Genomic DNA, 19725 nt, shown 5'->3' with positions numbered 1-19725 from the left:
ACCCTGTATATAAATAATGCTTGTCTCATTTTGAATAGCATTTGCATTTTCCACCCCATAATATCAATTCCAGAGGCTAATTTGTTGTCTATTGATTATGTTTGTAAGAAGGCTGTCTCTCCAAAATGGAACCAGACTAGCAAACCACCAAGTGTAAAGCTCCCTCTTTCGTTCAGGTCAAAAGAGCCCAATACATTGAATTCATCACCCGTCAAGACGCTTGGTGAAATAACTATTCAGCTTACTTTTGACATGACGCCACATCATTTCCACTACTATTGAGCGGTGAATATGAGTTGCAGTGAAGTCAATTCGTGGCAATACAGTAATGTTGATTGCATCGGCGTATCTCACAGCCTTGATACCGGAAAGCATCAGTATTTTCTACATTAGACATACATTTTCCACGAACTTCTTGTTGCGTTCAACCTTACAGGAAACCATAACAATGGTTACTGTCGTTAAATGTTGTTAAATAACTTCACGAACATCACGGGAGGGGGCACTGGTTTGGAGAAAGGAAGCAAGTCCAAATTCTTTCTCTTTTTTCGCACAAGGATCGACTGTGAGTCACAGAGCGACTTATGTACATTCGACAGCAAATTTTAGAGTAGTCTGTAAACGTGAAACAGCTGAAGTCCTCCCTTCATTCGTCGTCTGGTGGCGCTAGCACACCCGGTGATCTCCTGAGCAGTAAAACCAATGCCGTTGCCATAGTACAAAGCACAAAGACAAGCAGCAACACTCTGTCTAGAACCTGCGCCACTTTGCCCCAGTCCGACTTAAGCTGGTTTTGTCGTTCTCGCCTCTTTTGTAGAGTTTTCATGTGCTTTAATATATCGGTGACTGTTCTTTCAAGCCGCGCCAGGCGCTTTTCTTGCATAGTTTCCAGTTCTCCTCCGCTAACATCGCGGTCCTCCAACAGCATATCGGACTCGGTAGGCGCCGGGGACGTGGCGGTGCCGAATCGCACGTGCATGCTGTTGCGGCTGAGCGCCTGGCCGTATGTATTTAGCGTGCCATGCGCGTTGCTTTCCATGCGTTGATGCGTGCCGTTGAAGGTCACGTGATGATTCTGCGATGAGTAGTGACCGGCGTACTGCCGGTAGTCGGACGCATCGCGTCCGGACCGACGCGAGGAGTTACCCGTGCAGGGTGTGACGCAGAGCAGTTTGGCCGCGTAGTCGAGTGCGATGATGCGCAGCCACCGGGGCACGTCCTGGCCTTCGATCTTACCACGCTGGTTTACGTTGAGCACTAGCACATTCATCGCCGTCGAGAGTGAAATGAGGAACATAGTGGCCGCGTAATATTGACCTGCAATGGTAAGCACAGATATTGGTATAAATGCTAAGGCAAATTTGATAAACCTAATATCGGCAGTTTTTCCGAGCACGGATTGTAATTATTGTCACTCCAGAACTGCGATTCATACCCACTTATGATGACTCGAAACTGGCAACATAGGTGAAAGGACAAGGAATGTTACGTAACTATATCTTAATCGTATCGTTAAAGCATCTGAACTACGTTCCGACTGTCTCGAAAAGAGAAATGTGTATTGACCAAGTGTTACGATTGGGGATTTAGAAATTAACGAAAACCAGTTCAGACAGGCACAGTGACACTTCAGTGGTATGAAAAAATGTCCAACAGGAGATCAAGGACTTTCATTAATGATGTGTTATCGCAGTGTGGTTTCCCTTTTACGGAAGCATATGCTTTTCAACTGTCCAACACATTTCGTCGGACACAGTGTATTCATGAACAGATCAGTATTTATCAAATTATGATATGAAACAGCAATGTTGCTCATTAGAGTTAATTGGGTATCGTTAATTTGGTCTTCGGATGTTCCAACCTCTACCATCTGCCTATCAAAGGCAAACATAGTCTGTAGTCGATAATTGTTACTTTTAATATATAAGAAACCCGATTGTCTGAGTATTTCTATCATAAGCTATTATTTTCATTTTTATTTTTTATTTGGTTTGGTTTGATTTGATTTGATTTGATTTGATATTATCGTATCTTATTTCATTTTATTTTATTTCTAAATTCTAGATAGGAGTCAATTTATTAGACAAGCGACGAGTACTATGGCAAGGATAGTATCTTGCAGCAACAGATTAGTATTTTATCTCCGATAGAATTATGCCCGTTTCTGTCATCCGGATAATAATCTGAAATTGATAAGAAGCAATGAGCAAAGGAAAATACGGCAAAAACAACAACAACAAAAGGTTTGCCACGTGGGTTTATGTTGAACGTTATGTGGCTGTGTTACATAATTACCCAGACTTCCAATGAGCTATGACTGTTTTACAGCCGCTTACCTATAAGCGGCACCTCCTCCGACGTCCGCGGCATCATCTCGGCGACGAGCAGCAAGAAGACGGTGAGCGAGAGGATGAGCGTGACGCTGAGCGACACCTTGACGACGCCGACGTCGTAGGGCATGAAGAAGCCGAGCATGGAGAGCGAGGAGAGGAGGATACAGGGCATGACGAGGTTGTAGATGTAGTAAAGCGGTTTGCGCTTGAGACCGATGTAGAACGTGACGTCGTGGTAGCGCTCTGGGCAGCATTCGTACTTCACGTTGTGACGTCGCGACACGGCGTACTTCATGTGCCACTGTTCGTTCGCCACGAACGTCGAGAGGTCGGGGTCATCGGTGTGCTTGTCGAGGTTCATCTGGAAACTGTTATAGGTCCAGGAGCCAAACTTCATCGAGCACATCTGCTCGTCGAAGGGGAAGAACTTGACGTCGATCTTGCAGGTGCTCTTGACCAGCGTGGGCTTGGACCAGAGGTCGACGTTGCCGTTGTAGTTCACCAGGGCGTTTGAAGAGCGGCTATGGGCCACATAGTCATTGGAATCAGCGCTGAGGTTGATGAGCAAGAAACAATAAAAAAGAAAGACAATGACAATTACGTTCTCATGACTACAGTATAAGTATTGTATACCGCAAGTTGAAGATCGAAAAAGTGCGAATATATAATGTTCCGATGAATCTATATTTTTGCTGAAGCTTTATACATTCCAAGCTGTTGAAAGATGCGAACCCTTTTTGACCAGCCAACTTTCAGTGAAGAAACGTGTAGGCGCCCCTTGAGCAGGTGAATCCAACTGTGTAGCATTTTGATGCCCTACAATAAAACGTTCAAACTGAATGTTACCTTTAGTAATAACATTCCCCTCAACTTGCCTTGTATACGTGTGAAGCTGCTTGCACACATTCTTTTTATTACTTCTCGGTAAAAGTTCACCTGTTACAGTCCTGACTGTCAAGAAATGAGACTCAAAAAGTAATAATTATACTACCGTTATTTTACAGCTACTAAATGGCATCATTTTAGGTTGCATTGTTCATTTACTATTTATCTGGAGACGGGTTTTGTTTTCCCAACCTACACACGCGCTTTGATCTGCTCTTACACCTTAAAGTCTATCGGCAAAGTCATTTTGATGTGAACCTCGCCTCTGTACTAATGTCTTCAAAACCGATCCCAAGCAGTGAGTGAGAAGGTGGTAGGAATGAATACGAAAAGCAGGTGTCACATCACCCGAACATGCTCACAGCAACTCACACACCGCACAGCCATATCGCATTAATTATGGGGAGCACGCATGGAGCGAACGACGTTCGACCCCGTTTGATGCCATTAACAATTCAGTCGACATGAACCACCTGGGGCTAGATGTCGTGTCAGTAATGAAAAAGAGTCTTCGTAGAAGTCACATTAAGTAATCCAGTGCTATTCAAAGTGTGTTCGTATTATGACAAATAATATTATCAAAAGTATGATATATGCAATATTTCCTAAGAAAACATTATATAACTTTTCCGTCCATTTGCGGCACTTCAAACATCTTTATCTCATTCAAAGACAGGTGAAAGGAAGAAGGCATATGATGACAGTATCGCAATTTATCGATAAGCTCACATCAGTGTCATGTGGTCTAATTTCAGATACATTCCGCAAAATGTACCTCTCTGATAACCACAGCTTTGTTTGAAGTGAGATTCATCTTAACTTTAGAACTCCATCTCCCATCCATCGTTTTTCATTTTCAACATTATTTACAAACTGTGTTCGATGATCAGAGATATCAGTACGTACGCTCCTCGACAAACAATACAGCAACTTAGTATTTAATTATGTCTGCGTTTGGGAATCGTCAGCGAAATGGAATGTATCAAATATTTGTGTCTTTTCTTTTTTTTTTCAAAGCGAATCTCAGCCTGCCTGAAATTAATTTTATCATACATTTAAAAAACTTGATACAACAGGGGAGACTTAATATCGGAGTATTAATGAAGAACATTCAATGTTGAGTCAGATTTCACGATTTATTTGTGGGCAAGTGAAATCGGTCACCTGACAATGCCTGACTGCCACAAACAAACTCCACCTGAAATGGGAACCTCGTTTGTTTGAGCAAAATGAAAGTCACTTCTGATGTCTGACTAGAGCTCTAAAATCACTCTAAATAACGAGACATTGCAGTCACGTTAAGCAGACAGAAGAGTCAATGCACTGAATTGAATTGAATTGAATTGAATTGCATTGCATTGAATTGAATTGAATTGAATTGAATTGAATTGAATTGCATTGAATTGAATTGAATTGAAATGAATTGAATTGAATTGAATTGAATTGAATTGAATTGCATTGAATTGAATTGCATTGAATTGCATTGAATTGAATTGAATTGAATTGAATTGAATTGTTCACATCGTTCAAAAAAGGGTTTGTTCGTTTCATTTTCTCTGGTCTGTAACTCTAACTTTAATAGCTTTCATTGACAATTACTTTAGGAGGAATGAGTTGTTGGCTTTTGGTTCCTAATTGAGGTCCTCCAAGATACTCTCACTTGTGTTTAAATCTGCAGGTTCTTAAGTTAACCATTATAGTATTCTCTTTCATGGATCACATGGACTTATAACCATGTTCTCACATTAGCGCTCTCAAGGAATTCGTTCGCTTCCTCAAGATCAGACGACTTGGACCCGGTCCGGTCAATATACTTACTTGTCGTAAAGTGTGACGTCAGGAATCCAGATTTCAGTGGCGGGAATCCTCAGAATGTTGATTCCTTCATAGGCGTCTGGATCCCAGACTAATTTTTCGTCGTGCCAATGCTGAATGTGACGAAACAGATCAAAAAGAACAGATTACGAGGATGTCAGCGACTATTTCGGAAATACCATCATGTGCCTCCTCCAACTTTATGTCATTGCCGGCGTTTGTTTATTTCCTAGTATGCATGTTAGCTATATTACTCGAAAAGATATCGGCATATTTGGGTGAAGTTTTGAGGATACGTCTGTCATGGAAAAAGGAGCATCCGATTTTTTTTTCTGCTTTGGGTGGTGATCCGGATAATGATGATTAAGATCAAACTCGTGATTCGTTCACAGTTCTTGGCAAGTGTGATACTATTGACTTGGCGGAGGTTTGGCCTCTCTTAGTGCATCTAAAGTTTTTAATCACTTGAAGGAAAGTATTTAATTGTTTACCAAAACCTACCTTGCAATGCAGCTATCCAGAAACAATTGTCTCGTGACCTTCAGTGAAAAATTGATTATAAAAAATGTGCATTTTCCGCAAAATGCCCTCAAGTTTAAAAAAGTACAATACCCTTTTGAATTCTTATACCTGTACATTGTACTCGCACATTTCCCGTTTGCACAGCGTAATTACCGTTTCCCTTCGATTGCATGCCAGTGGAGTGTGTATCTGTTATCCCATATGATTGAATGTTTCATGGAACGTTGCGGCTATAATGTCTCCTTCATTTCAGTGCCGGTAACCAGTCTTGTTTGCAACGACTCCGGTGCTATTTCAAGACTGAGGAAGGTGTTCAATTACCTTCCCCCCCCCCCCCCCCTTCCCGTCTCATCAGGTGGTGTCTTAAGATAACGTTATGGCGCCCTCTTTTTGATGTTCGCAATAGATGCCCTCACCGGCTATTACGCAGTGGTGGGATAGCTCCTCTGGGCCCATGCTTTATTCACAAATCATGTGTTGGTGTGCTTTAATGATGAGATGTAGCATCATCTTCGTAAGCACGCGGAGATGTCACGTGGTCACCCATATCGACAAAGTGGTAATAGCCTTCCGTCATAGAGGATGCAGATGCTCTTATTGCTGAGCAAAATATTGAAAATAATCATGCCATCACTTTTGGACTTTTGGAAATTATTTTGCAGATTAAGACTATAAATGCCAGCTCTTAACTTCCTTCGGCCAATCAGAATCTTTGACACATTTTAGTCAGAATTTATTATGTTTGTGACTTTTTTTTTACATTTGATATCCCACGGGTATATTTTCATCAGAATTCGTCAAAAGGCGTTTTGAGATTTTTTTGTTTCGTTTCTGTCATGTTTTGTGTCCTTTTTGTTTGTGTGTTTTGATTTTCTACTTAACATCAACTCACCTGTTCAATCCATACATTGGTCGTCAAAATCTGATTCCGTTCGTCCTGGAGGAAGATGAAGGAAAAGAGAAAGAAAGAGAATATAAAATAAGGAAACATATAATCAGATCATATTAAACATTTATAGTATTATGATTGCGGATACTAATGTGTAACATCAAAACATAAGATACTATATGCTGCAGATTATTCATTTGATTCTATTGTTCAATTTAAATCGCAAAGGAACTTAAACTGGACAGTGTATGGGAAGGAATAGAACAAAACAAAACAAAAAACTATACAACTCATTACAAGTTTCGTTGACGAGTATGTGGACGGATGTGAAAACAAACACGACAAAAAAGAAAAAAAAAAGAAAAACAGGGTCTGGAATGCAGGACCTGGATTTTCTAATAGTGTGCCATCCGCCTATGAAATATCATTTCATTTAATAGCATTTCATTACCTTACATTTCATTTCATTTCATTTCATTTATTCCATTTACCATTTTTTTATATATATAAATGTTCAAAGCATATCATGTTACCGAAAAAATATATATATGTATATTTTACACATATGGCAAAATTTAGTTTAAATACACACTATGATAGGTTTTAAAGCAAAGATGCATTTCGGGAGCGAAAGCTAAACAGCAGGGCTTGTACTATTCATTCCTATTAAAGGAACAAGGTACAGAAGTATTGAGAGAAGTATGAGTCGACGAAGTCGAATTGCTGTAGGATCAAAGTCAGGGATACTGTATATTAGTTTATACTAATTTACATATAGGCCAAGTGTACAATGTAGACACAAGAAACGCTAAAGGCCTGGCAGTCATACCTGATAATAAACGTGTTTTATTTATGGATGTGACGTGTGTTAGCATGTTTAAATGTGAGTGCATGTTTCTGCACTTTTGTGGTGATGGGTGTGTTATGTACCGCGCATCGACGTAATGCTAAAGCTGTTACACCGCAGGGCATCAAGAAACTAATTGTTCGTTATATCTCATTCGTACATACCCTAACACCTCTAAGTCTCACCACCACCCCTTCCCTTCTCTCATATCTCTCTCCCAGCATCCCTGCTTGTCTGTCTGTCTGTCTGTTTTTTCTGTCTGTCTGTCTCCCCACCCCCTTCTCCTTTTCTTTCTCTTTCAGTCAGTCTATTGCGTGTGTAGGTATCTTTCTTTTTATCATTTTCGCCCCGGGGAGAGCCAGCTACACCGGGCTTGCACTGTGAAGCGAGTTGCTCTCACCACACCACCGTTCCTCCAGCATCATGTCGGTATGTACACTGTACAAGGAGGTATAGGAGGAAGGGATGGAAGGGCTGCGAGTATTTGGTGTGTACCAAGTTAATCCAGCCAGGCTGGAATGGCAACGCTGAACACGACGGCCCACGGGGCAGTACTCGACGCGATGGGCTGGTGACGCAGACAGCCAGCCTCTGATGAGAGTCATTGGTGGGGGGTAAAAAACACCAGGAGTGGGTGGATGACGGGAGGGGGGAGGGGGGGAGATGGAGGATGGAGGGCGTACTTGACGGATTAAACACCCATAATGGAAGATGTAAAGAAGGTCTGAGGCAGTGGAATCGAAGAGACGCATAGCTTAGCGTACCATCTCATCCCTTCCCTTAATCTTTCTACAGGGTGGTAATGCTTCCCTGATTTTCCGCGGACAGCAAACTTAAATTGGACACGAAAACAAGACAAGTACTTGCGTCAAGTCAAAGATAGAACGTTCAAGTAAAAGTGATTGAAGTTAGTTACATTAAATGAAATTACACCAATGGAATGGTAGGAATATTCTATGGAATTTTACACGCGCATAATGACATTATGAAATTTGAAACTTATACATTCACGGTAAATTGGGTTATACACGTGTATTGGTCCAAATCACAATACATGTGTACTGAAATCAGATGAAGTGATGTTGCCATTGCGTCACAAGTTTCCCTATGAACTGCACTGAAATCTTCACTGAATTTATGATTTTTACGGAATCAAGAAACTAATTCATTATAACCTTCCGGTCGAAACATCGCAGATCGAGTTGTGACGTCTTAGCAGCGACATATTTCAAGAGGCGGCAGTAATTGCTAAAATCATCGACTATACACGAGACTTGTTTGAAATGTCTTTAAAAGAAACCAACGGACATAATGTCGGTGATGACGCCATTGCCTTGCCGTACTTACAAGATGCGGTTGCTACCAAACTCACTGTTTTATTGAAAAATTATATTCTGATAACTTAAATTCTTTTAGCCTTCTTTTCTTTTGCGTCTGATTTTAGATTATATTTCTCTCATTACCTTTGATGTTACTGTACACATTAAACTCACTTGGATATGAACGCACTTTGATCAGAATGAAAAAGGTAACTGCACACACCATTATTATGCATTGTGAAACACCTCACTTTGATTACTATAGAACCTAAGTTTATGCGTGGGTATGAGAAAGAAGAAAAAACAAGGAGGAGAAAAGACGAAAACAAAAGAGATAACAACAAGCAAAACAATGGTGAAGATAACAGATAAAGATGAAGTCATCATTAAGACGGGAAAAGAAAAGGTAGAGAGAAGAAGTTAAAAAAAGAAGGAAGAAGATGAGGAGAATGGAAAAAAAAGTAACAAGGAGAATTTAAGATAAACCGAATACTTATAGTCTGTTTGATTCAGCAGTTTCATCAATTTTAAGAAGAACCTTACATTGCAGTGCGCAAAGATTGATGTTGCGCTAAAGCGTGTCAGAGCAGAGAGAAGGGGAAAGATGTGATTAACAGTTTTGGGTCATTCAAAAATTTTGCTAAAGAATTCCCTAACAAAAGCAGTCGGGTGAAGCTGAGTAATTCTTCACCATCGTACTGTTTGAACGAACAAAAAAAAAAGAGAACAAAAAGAAAGGAGGTTACTTCCTTCTTTCACACACGAGTTCTCCCTGAATAAGCATGTGTGAGAAACATGGTTATTTAGGATGGATTGGACCAACCTTGAAGAGTGAGAAAAGTGAACACACAGGGGGGAAAAATCGTCTCGCAGTGAACAAAGGAACTACAGTATGTCGAGTTCATTCACACCCAGTCTTCTCAAGGGGACACTATTGATAGTCTTACTTTAAAGATGTAAAAAGGTTACGTCATTAGATTATCATTTTCTTCTTTCCCCTGACTCTCTCTCTCTCTCTCTCGTGCGCAAATAATATATAAGATGAAAAAGCCATCGTTTCATTTCGCTAGTGCATGCTTTTTTAATTTCTTTTTTTGTTGTTGTTGATTTGTCATTCATCCATTTTTGACTCATCATTGTTTAAAAAAAGATGTTACTTACGACCCAATAGCACAACAAGAAAGTCTGCAAAGAAGTCGCTTAATATCTATTTGTCTTTCATGTATTTATTCAATTATTAAATCATTCCTTCATTCATTCAGTCAGTCAGTCAGACAGTCAGTCAGTCATTAATCTAGCTGCTTTGATTTATTTACTGCTGTAAAAGGCAATGTGCAGTTGTTATCCTTGCCCTCACATACGCAACGATCATTCAAATCATGGGATGATGAAAATGCGAACGCAGATTTTGCCTTCAGTTCTTTAAAAAAAGAATCAACGGTCAAGACGCTTCAAACTATTTTCGACGTGTGTTTGAGATGAAGTTATCAAATACAGATGAGAAGTCTTACAACGGATATGACAAGCCGAGTGTCGCAAAGTTAAATACAGGTGAGAAGGCTAACAACGGATATGACAAGCCGAGTGTCGCAAAGTTAAATACAGGTGAGAGGGCTAACAACGGATATGACAAGCTGAGTGTCGCAAGGTTTGCAAGCAGCTAACACGTTTATTGGTTCGGCTAAGTGATACAGCTATAATGTTGTCACAGGACCGCCATCTTGCCTCGCAAATAGACTTAGCATAGTACTGCACGGTGGCGAAGGACCTCTTTTTTGCGTGCAAATTTCGACCATGTCAATCTAGTAAGAAGACCATAGCCGAGCGTAAATGAGCACATCAAGCACATACACATGCACATAGAACAAAGTCATAGAGTTACTTGTTTCAGCATTCAGAGTGCCCTCTAAACGAACTTTTCTCCCCATTTTCTCGTGTTACTTCACTAGGCCTTTACATCCCCCTATTTGATTTGTTTTCACTAAAATCATTCAATTTTTGTTTGTATGGTGTAGTGTGAGAATTTTGCCCTATTTTCAAAAGGATTTCAAGTACTAGTACTTAGTAAGCCAGCATATTGCAAGAAAACAAAACAGAAACGGGCTGGCTGTAAGTGAATAAGCCGCTATTCCATTTTATCTGTTCGGCATCAAGACCGAGAGGCAACGATTAGACTCGTATGCTGTAATGCAGGCGTCACACTGTCCCGAAGTTGAACAAAGATGGACACACGATAGAGGAAATGTTGAAATTCGGCGCTGATTACACAAAAATTTGGTTATTGGGTATAGGGCAGCTTAAAGCTATCTTATAACCGCCGTCGAAGTTTCTTAGTTTGCTATCAAAAGACCGTACTTGCTTTGGCTTTTGATTTGCTTTTAACAAAGTTCGGGGCTATACTTTGCGCGTAATTGAAAATTTCATGTTCGTATGGTCATCTTGTGTCAATTTTGGGACAGTGTGCTACACCACGCGGATTCACTCCTGATGATCCAACGTTTCTTCGCTACTCAGTACAACGCCCTCTACCGTTTGCGTCATTAAATACTAAACCTATCTAACCATAATGATAGAAGAAAAAGAAGCGAGTTCCTTAACTTTATGGAAGCCATAATACGACGACCGCAGATAGATCTGGGGGGTTTCCAATCAGGAAAATAGTGGCGATGCGATTTGTAAAGCATAGGACATTCAATATTGAGTGTTCACCGACAACTGTTGGCTTAAATACTGTCGAATTGTAATATCACGTGACATGTTGTTATCCGAGTTGAGGGTGGGGCACATTTACATACTAAAATTGCGCACCTACGCATGATCAAAGTGGTCGGTAAGGCTATCCTTCTCGACAAACAAAAAGCACCGGTTTGTCACCGTTGTCCGTAGGAGTGAGATCGACTTCCGATTATCACTCGAAGAGCTTCAATTACTAATCGAAGCGTGTGCTTGACAAGACAAACACGCTTCTTATCACTTTTCCAGACGGTGTCAGCACGCCTTTTGAAAGGTACCTGGGAAACAATGCATGTGGAATGGAATATTAACTCCAGGAATAGGCGGGAACTCTCGAATTACCCCCTTTCGGCTCTGGATAGTAAAGTCGCCTGGTCGCAGTGCGCCATACGAGCATAGTGCAGCTGGGTGATGTTAACCTCCCTATGACGTCATCACCGTAGCGCGGCTGTCAGCGGGGCTTGATCTGCTAGCGTCCGCGTGCGCTCCGATCAGTCGGCGCTTTAACATTTTCGCAAGAGTGTGTTTTTTCTGAGGACTTGTTTGTCTCCGAAATTAGTTTCCTTCTTCGGAGTGCGTCCAAGACGAGAATCTGCAGACATATTAATGTAATGAGATCAGGCTCGGATCGTTGTCCTTTTTCCTAGGCACTTTTGAAGATTTTTTTTTTTATTCTCTTCTCTTTTTTTTTCTTGTATTTGCCATTGTTTTCATCCATTCGGTGTCCAAGGTAAAACGACACAGGTGCCTCCAATGCAGAAGAAAAGGAATCGCCATTGTGAGGTAGGCAACGGCCTCGGGGCGACGCTTTTAATGGCCGCTAGCACAGCGAAGTCTCATAACTCTCCCACGAATTATCATCTTTATTATTTATCACACAATATCTGCTTTAATGTACATATACGCACACAAACACATAATGTATATAAATATCGATGTATATGTATGATATATTAAAGTAAGTACTATAACTCGATATATTCATGTTTTTACATTTGCGAAATAAAAAGGAAACGAATTACCTATTTTTGTATATCATTTGAGGTCTTCAACTGACGAGAGATGCCACAACTTCACCAATATTGAATCGGATTCCCCAGAACCCATATACACAAAAAGTAAACACACAACAGACACACACACACACACACACACACACACACACACACACACACATACACACAACACACACACACTCACATATATATATATATATATATATATATATATATATATATATATATTTATACATACGTCTAAGATTTCCTTTAAAGATTAAACTGAAATTCACAGACTGGCTATTAATGGACATGTTGCCTCATCTCGACTGGACACTGCTGGGAAGTTTTACAAACGGAGAAAGCTACACTGAGCTACAAAATAGAGACAGTGATATCATGTGTGCCACGTCATCGATTAGGTCTGTGCCCAAAACTTTCGAGGGTTAAACTTGAATTCGAGGTTTGTTTGATGCACCTTCCCATTATCCGTCTCACCAAATGGTCCTCCTACTTCCAAGAATGCATACAATAGAAAGTAAGCATAAAGAGAGAGATCAGGAGGGATGGGGAGGGACAGACAGATAGACAGACAGACAGATAAACAGACAGACAGATAAACAGACAGACAGAGAGGGAGACAAACAGGTAGATGAGGTAGCTATTCATCTCTTTCTCTTGTATGATAGAAGGGGAGAGAGAAAGAGATAAATAGGGAAAGGGAGAGATGAAATAGATAGATAGATAGATAGATAGATAGATAGATAGATAGATAGATGGATGGATAGATAGATAGATAGATAGATAGATGGATAGATAGATAGATAGATGGATAGATAGATAGATAGGGAGCGAGAGAGAACAGTGATGCATCAATCATAATACCGTTTGCCTGCACTCTTCACAACAGCCTCTTCCCCCCCCCCCCATCCTTTACCACTCGTCTTTTCTCATCTCCTGCCCCTCTAACGTCCTCTTCAATCCGGCAAATCTCTGTTTTAGGGTAACACCCTTCATCCACTCGACTGCGTACTACACGAGAAACCACACACGAGAATAATCCTACTTACTCGCTGATCTCCTCATTCCCGAATAATAGAGAACCTGTCAATCAAAGTCGTTCACCGTTTATTGCATAATATGCCTCAAATAAAAGCAAACTTTTCATTTTCTAGAACATGCCCCCCCCCCCCCCCGAGCTGAGTCGCTGGATCCGCCTCCTCACGTTTCAACGCGTTGATGCTAATACAAACTGACTAACAGTGGACAGCGCTACTGTGACGTCACTGATAAAGAATCAGGGAAGGGGGGGGGGGGGTATGGAGAGGAGGAAAAGTGCATCCGCCTCCTGCGGTGTAGATCCTTACCTACCTAACAGCGAGAGAGAAATTTGGTAGGAAGAAAAAAAAATCGAGGGAAAGTATACAAAACTTAATAGTTTAGCAATGGAAAAGCCTATCGATCATCGCGAATGGCCGGGAGCTGTCGTAGCCAGCCTACATCCGCACTGTACTTGGAAGATGTATTAAAACAACCAACAATCGGGAGCTTTGAAGCTCTCCTGCAACATTAAGGTGGTAGATCCTGGTTCCTCTCTAGTTATCATCCTGGCGTTTGGACTGATTCGGGGGTTCGAAATGAGAAAAATAGTCCCGACAAACCAACCCGAACATCGATACGGAAAGGATGAGAAAAGGAGAGTAATGAGAAAATATCCTTTGGGAGTTGAGATGATGTGTGGGCTTTGCATCAAATATTTTCGTTATCCTCATGATTCCAGAAGCGCGTTGCATTATAGTTGTGAAGTTTTCATCACAGTCAGCATTTTCATCATCCACATCATCATCTCTATCACCACCATCATCATCACCAACAGTTTCTGCTCCTTCTTCAGTGACATCAGTGATATCAAAATCGCCTTCTTATTCGTAATTAGCATTATCTGCATCTTCATCATTATCACCATCAGCAACAACACCGTCTTTGGCTTTTCCCCAAGGCGATTTAACATTAAATATCCCTGAATCTTTATTTCCTTTTCATCCAATACCCGGGCCGGTCCTAATTCATTCTTGACGGGTGTCCGCACGTTAAAGATTCTGGGTTATTCAAACTTTAGAGAGAAAAAAAATCATAATGAAAATCCGTCAGTGATTTGACCTGAGCTACGTTATCCCGATTGATTGTCAATTTATCAATTTATTCATTCATTAATTCGTTCATTCATTCATTCATTCATCCACTCACTCATTCATTCCTTCCTTTATTTATTCATTCATCCATCCACCCATGCATTCATTCATTCCTTTATTACCGTTCGCTTACGTTAAAAGATGCGATTACTAAATGTAAACGAAGGGATGAGCAAAGCCTCCCCTTGCTCCACGGTGCCATCTTTTTTTTATTGTCATCCACTGACTATACTTTCAGTGACCACCACAGGGACTAAACAATTCTCTGCCGATTGATTGTTTTGTGACAAAGACATGATTTTCATTGCTTTCCTTCCTTATTTTCAGTGCGTAATGATTGCGTGTCTAAACATAAACGTATGCGAGTAGCAGGATTCTGAAAAAAACAAACAAACACAAACAAATACTCTTTAAAATGTTGGCAAATTTTACTTATTTAACAACAGATAGTCAGTGTCATTATTGATAAACATAAATATAAAAGATTTAGGAAATAGATAGAGAGAGCGCGCTCTTGAGATGGGGATTAAAAGAAGATTCATTTTTGTTCATTTCGATTTTTTTTTTACCTAACTATCCAACAACGTTCAACGAATCTAAAGTCGTGACTTGCGTGACTTGCGTGACTTGTGATTTACAAAATGGTAGTCCATGTCGTATGCCGATGCAAAAATCTCTGTAATCCTTGTGTACGAGGTCATCGACGGACGTATGGCGCACTTTCTTCACTGCGCAGAAAGATGGCGACATTACCGTCTGCCGATTTCTCGCTTGGCGGGAAACCAAGACACGAGTGACTCCCCTTTGCACGTCAGGGGGTAATGCACATACATGCACTCCGCCGAACTTAATACAGGGCGGGCATTTTCTCTATTCTCATTCGAAGCGGTTTTGCGCCAGTCTCTTCCACACATGACACGATAACATGATGCCTTTGCGTCCCGGTCGGGATTGCAGGCGATTTAAATGTACATGTCGCCGTCCCATGAAATGAGAGCCCAGACTTGCTGACTTTAATATTCCGTCAAAAATGCCCTTTTATCTACTGTTTACGCCTATTTCCATCACTCACATATCTCGAAATCATTATTTATTTAGTTAGTTATTCATTTATTTCCTCTAAGCTGCTTTCGTGTTGATAATGAAAACTATTTGAAAGATTGTCTTAACATCCTGATTACAAAATGAATACAGAACACGTAGGAGAATACGCACAAGGTAAATTCCAGAATGGTGGAGAAATAAGGATAGAAAAGAAGGTAACATGAACAGGGGATGAGCGGAGGGGGAAAAGAAAGAAGAGGAGGAGAAGGAGGAGAATGATGAGGAGAAGCAGAAGAAGGAGGAGGAGAAATGTTATCACGACGAAAAAATCACAAGAGGGAGGAATATAGGTAGAAAAAAAAACAAGAGATGAAATACAATATCAGAAGAAAGGTAAGCAGATCTCCCGCCCCCCCCCCCTCAAAAAAAAAACTCAAAAAGAAGGAAGGACATAAAACAAGACAACAAAAAGAACTGGCAAATAAGAGTGAGAAAAGGAAAGAGTTCCCGTAAGGAAGAAACAGATATCTTGGACAAAACGATGGGCAACCCCCCCCCCCACCTTTTGATGAAGAAGAAGACTGAGAACAAGAAAACTAAATGTATATGAGAGTTAGAGTGTCGAAAAATGAAAGTTGCGTCAAAAACGTCACAGAACGTTCCGTAGCAATGGGGACTGGATAAGTGTCAGCGCAAGAACGCAGTGAAGAGTACTCAGTAGTTCGTGTATATACCACTGTGGGGTCATAGGTGATGATGGTATTTGAGTTTACTAGAAAGTACGTGTGCGATGAAATCTTATAACACATGATGGGAGATAATCAACGTTCCAAATGTCATTCCATCGCATGACAATGTTTGATGGTAAAATATCATGTGAGGTCACTGACAGCCCATGGAATCGTGTAAAACATTAGCGTCACGAATTTGAGAGACAAGATTCCGACATGGTTCGCTGTCATCGCCTTCATAAGGAATAAAAAAAAAAATATTTGTTGGCTTGTAAAGACATTTTCTCACGGAGACTACCCATGTTGTTGCAAATTTACAGGAAATTCATCACCCCGCGCCGATGATGCGGATGTCTTGTTCAATATATCCGTTTGGAGCAGATCGCGCCGACGCAATATTACATTCCCCGTCTCCTCAAGATTGAGATGGAGAATGGGCCTGGTTGTTATAACGGAGGAGCAGAATTGGACATCCTCGCCTCGACTGACACCCTGATGAGCAGCATCATCCCATGATAAAAAAGTGTCTGTGTGCGTAACTTCCTGCCTACGCATCAATAGTTGATGGGTCCCGGTACTTCTTCAGAAGATAGCTGCTGCTGCAGCAACGATCTTACAGCAAACTGATCGTCTGCCAATACCGATTGGTCGTTACTATCGTGTGTTGGAGCAATTCTTTGGATTTATATCTATTTATCTATCTACCTATCTATTATATATCTCTCTGTCTATCTATCTATCTATCTATCTACCTACCCATCTATCTACCTAAAATCTGTCTTTCTATCTATTTATCTATCTATCAATCTATCTATATGATACAGTATATATATGTGTGTGCGTGCGTGTGCATGTATGTGTGTCAAATCTGTTTGTCTGTGTGTGTATGTCTGTGTCTGTGTGTAGGTCTTCAATTTTGCTATGCCGTCGGGGGCACTGTGGGGTTTTAGTGAATAAGAATCTTTACTTCAAAGCAGAGGTCCCCAATTCGATGCATATAATGCTAATACGTCGTTAGATATCTTTACACATGATGCCCTTCTCAACCCAGGTGTAAATAGGAGAATAATGACAGAGCCCCTGGAAGAACAGCGCTAACATTGCGGAGACTACGCTGGGTACATAAGACTATTTATGTATTATTCTTTTCATCATTATTGTTATGATGATGATGATGATGATGATGATAATGATGATGATGATGATGATAATGATAATGATGATGATGATAATGATGATGATGATAATGATGATGATGATAATGATGATGATGATGATGATGGTAGTGGTGGTGATGACGATGATTTGTATTATCATTATTATCATGACCAACATTATCATCTTCATCTTTTTCATAATCATCATCATTATCATTATTGTCATTACTAATTTCCCGCACTTTTCTGGTTGCTACAATGCCGAGCATTATAATGATTGTGATAAAATAATGGTAATAACATATCACAACTATTTCATATCAAAACTGCAATTACCACCATCATCATCACAATCCTCCTACTCCTCCTCCTCCTCCACCTCCTCCTCATCATCATCATCATGATCATCATGATCATGATCATAATGATCATAATGGTCATCATCACTATCATCATCATCGTCATCATCATCATCATCAATATCATCTCCATCTCAACCAACCTCATTTTCCAAGAAAGGACAGATGGAGAAAAAATACAAAAGTGGAGAAGGCTGAAAGCTTATCTCCTTCTACTTACCATATCGTTGATCTGGTTAATGGATAGCGTCAGTGTGACGTTGATGGCGTGCGACGAGTTCCAGACGGGTCGCACCAGCTTGTTGTAGTGCCGGAAGAGATCTTCGAACAGCTTTTGTTCGTTTCCGCCATACATAGCTGCACATGAGGAAGAATGGGAGAGAGAATAAAAAGGAGTTGTTAAAATCAGTCAATTCATAAGACGGACGTAGTGATGGTAAACAATCAAAGTTCATGTAGTTTGTAATTTTTCACGTACACTTTACAAAATGGCAGAGCTGAACTAGTATCAAAACGACTTCATTGGGCCTTCGTCGTGCCTTATACAAACGCAATCACTTGAGATGAGACAAGACGATTATAGTGATCATTGCGCTGTTCGAAAATATGATGATTGTTATGATAGTGATGATGACAATGATGATAATGATAACATTGATAAAAATGATGATGATGATGATGATGATGATGATACTGATGATGATAATGATGACATTGATAAAAATGATGATGATGATGATGATGATGATGATGATAAGAATAATGATAATAACGATGATGACTGTGATGTACAAAACGACGATAGCCTCATTGGCTCGCCTTGGTCGTCAGCCTAATCTTCTTCGCTGATAAAACTGCCACCTTCATCATCATCATTATCATCATCGTCATCATCATCATCATCATCATCATCATCTCCAGTAGCTGTAGAACACCGCCCTTTTATTGCTTTTCGCCACCACTCTTACCACTCTTTTTTATCGTCAGATCTGAAATTACCACTCATTCCAAACTTTCGCCCACAAAAACGGCTGATAAAACTCTGATGATCTCAAGCTTGTGAATCACATCTTTTTCCAAAACTGAAAATCGTTCAAATATGCTCTGTTTTCAGTCAAAGTCCTCACTCGACAAACATGTTGCTCAAAACTAGTGGCTTTTGTGTTGTCAGTGCCTCGCTATCCTTTTACATTTCAGAGAGATTCAAATTTTTGACATTAAGGCAGAAAAAAAATAAAAAAATCAAAGAGAACGAAAAAGATGATGGTTGTGAAGAAGACGAGGCAGAAGAAGGAAGAGAAAAGAAATCCAGGCACCGTGTTATGGATACTGTAGCGGATCAAGTCCTAATCTTTTGAAATGGCATAATGACGTCATAATGAGGAATGATGACACGTGACGTAGTGTGTCGCCCGTCTCAAATTCAATATCCCTGTTTGCGATGCGATTTCCCTTTCAAACTTCCGCGACTCAAGGCTGAAAATAGTCCTTCTCCTCCGGTTTGGAAATATTGGCAAGGCAGTCAGAATTGATTTGGGAGGAATTGTGTTGATTGACGCAGCGAGCGAGATGTACTTGGATCGACGGAAACCGTATAGCCAGTGTTGGAGGTAACGATGAAGTAAAAGGAGATTTTTTTTTGCTCCTTTTCTATAGTTTCAAATGTACTGCCTTGTCATACAGGTCGTTGAAATTGTGACAAAAGAGTGGCAAAACATCCGAAAGGAGGGGATCATTCTACAATGACAGTACCCAGTCATTATTGTAATGGAGTATGCCTCCGTGTATAATAATTTTCATCTGACCTCAAGCAGTCTCTCACCAGAAGAAGATACTGTAATTCATGATTGTCAAGTTTTCCGATCACGTAACATAACTCGAAATATCATTCTCGACTTTCC

At 40.4% G+C, this 19725-nt stretch overlaps 1 protein-coding gene across 1 annotated transcript; it reads right to left on the bottom strand.

The window, feature by feature from the left end:
- Window positions 1-646: 646 nt before the first annotated feature.
- Window positions 647-18179, bottom strand: LOC139727028 (neuronal acetylcholine receptor subunit alpha-10-like). The gene is made up of 5 exons (XM_071638009.1): window positions 18045-18179; window positions 6448-6492; window positions 5037-5146; window positions 2337-2884; window positions 647-1317 (listed from the first exon to the last, which is right to left on the bottom strand). Exons 1-5 carry the CDS (start codon window positions 18177-18179, stop codon window positions 647-649), a joined length of 1509 nt encoding a protein of 502 aa, XP_071494110.1.
- Between the last annotated feature and the right edge of the window lie 1546 nt (window positions 18180-19725).

This window comes from Diadema antillarum, unplaced genomic scaffold (genome assembly GCF_040938485.1).
Source record: "Diadema antillarum isolate AM-2024a unplaced genomic scaffold, OU_Dant_1.0 seq00000112_RagTag, whole genome shotgun sequence".
NCBI classification, from domain to species: domain Eukaryota; kingdom Metazoa; phylum Echinodermata; class Echinoidea; order Diadematoida; family Diadematidae; genus Diadema; species Diadema antillarum.
This window is presented reverse-complemented; position numbering and strand designations above follow the sequence as displayed.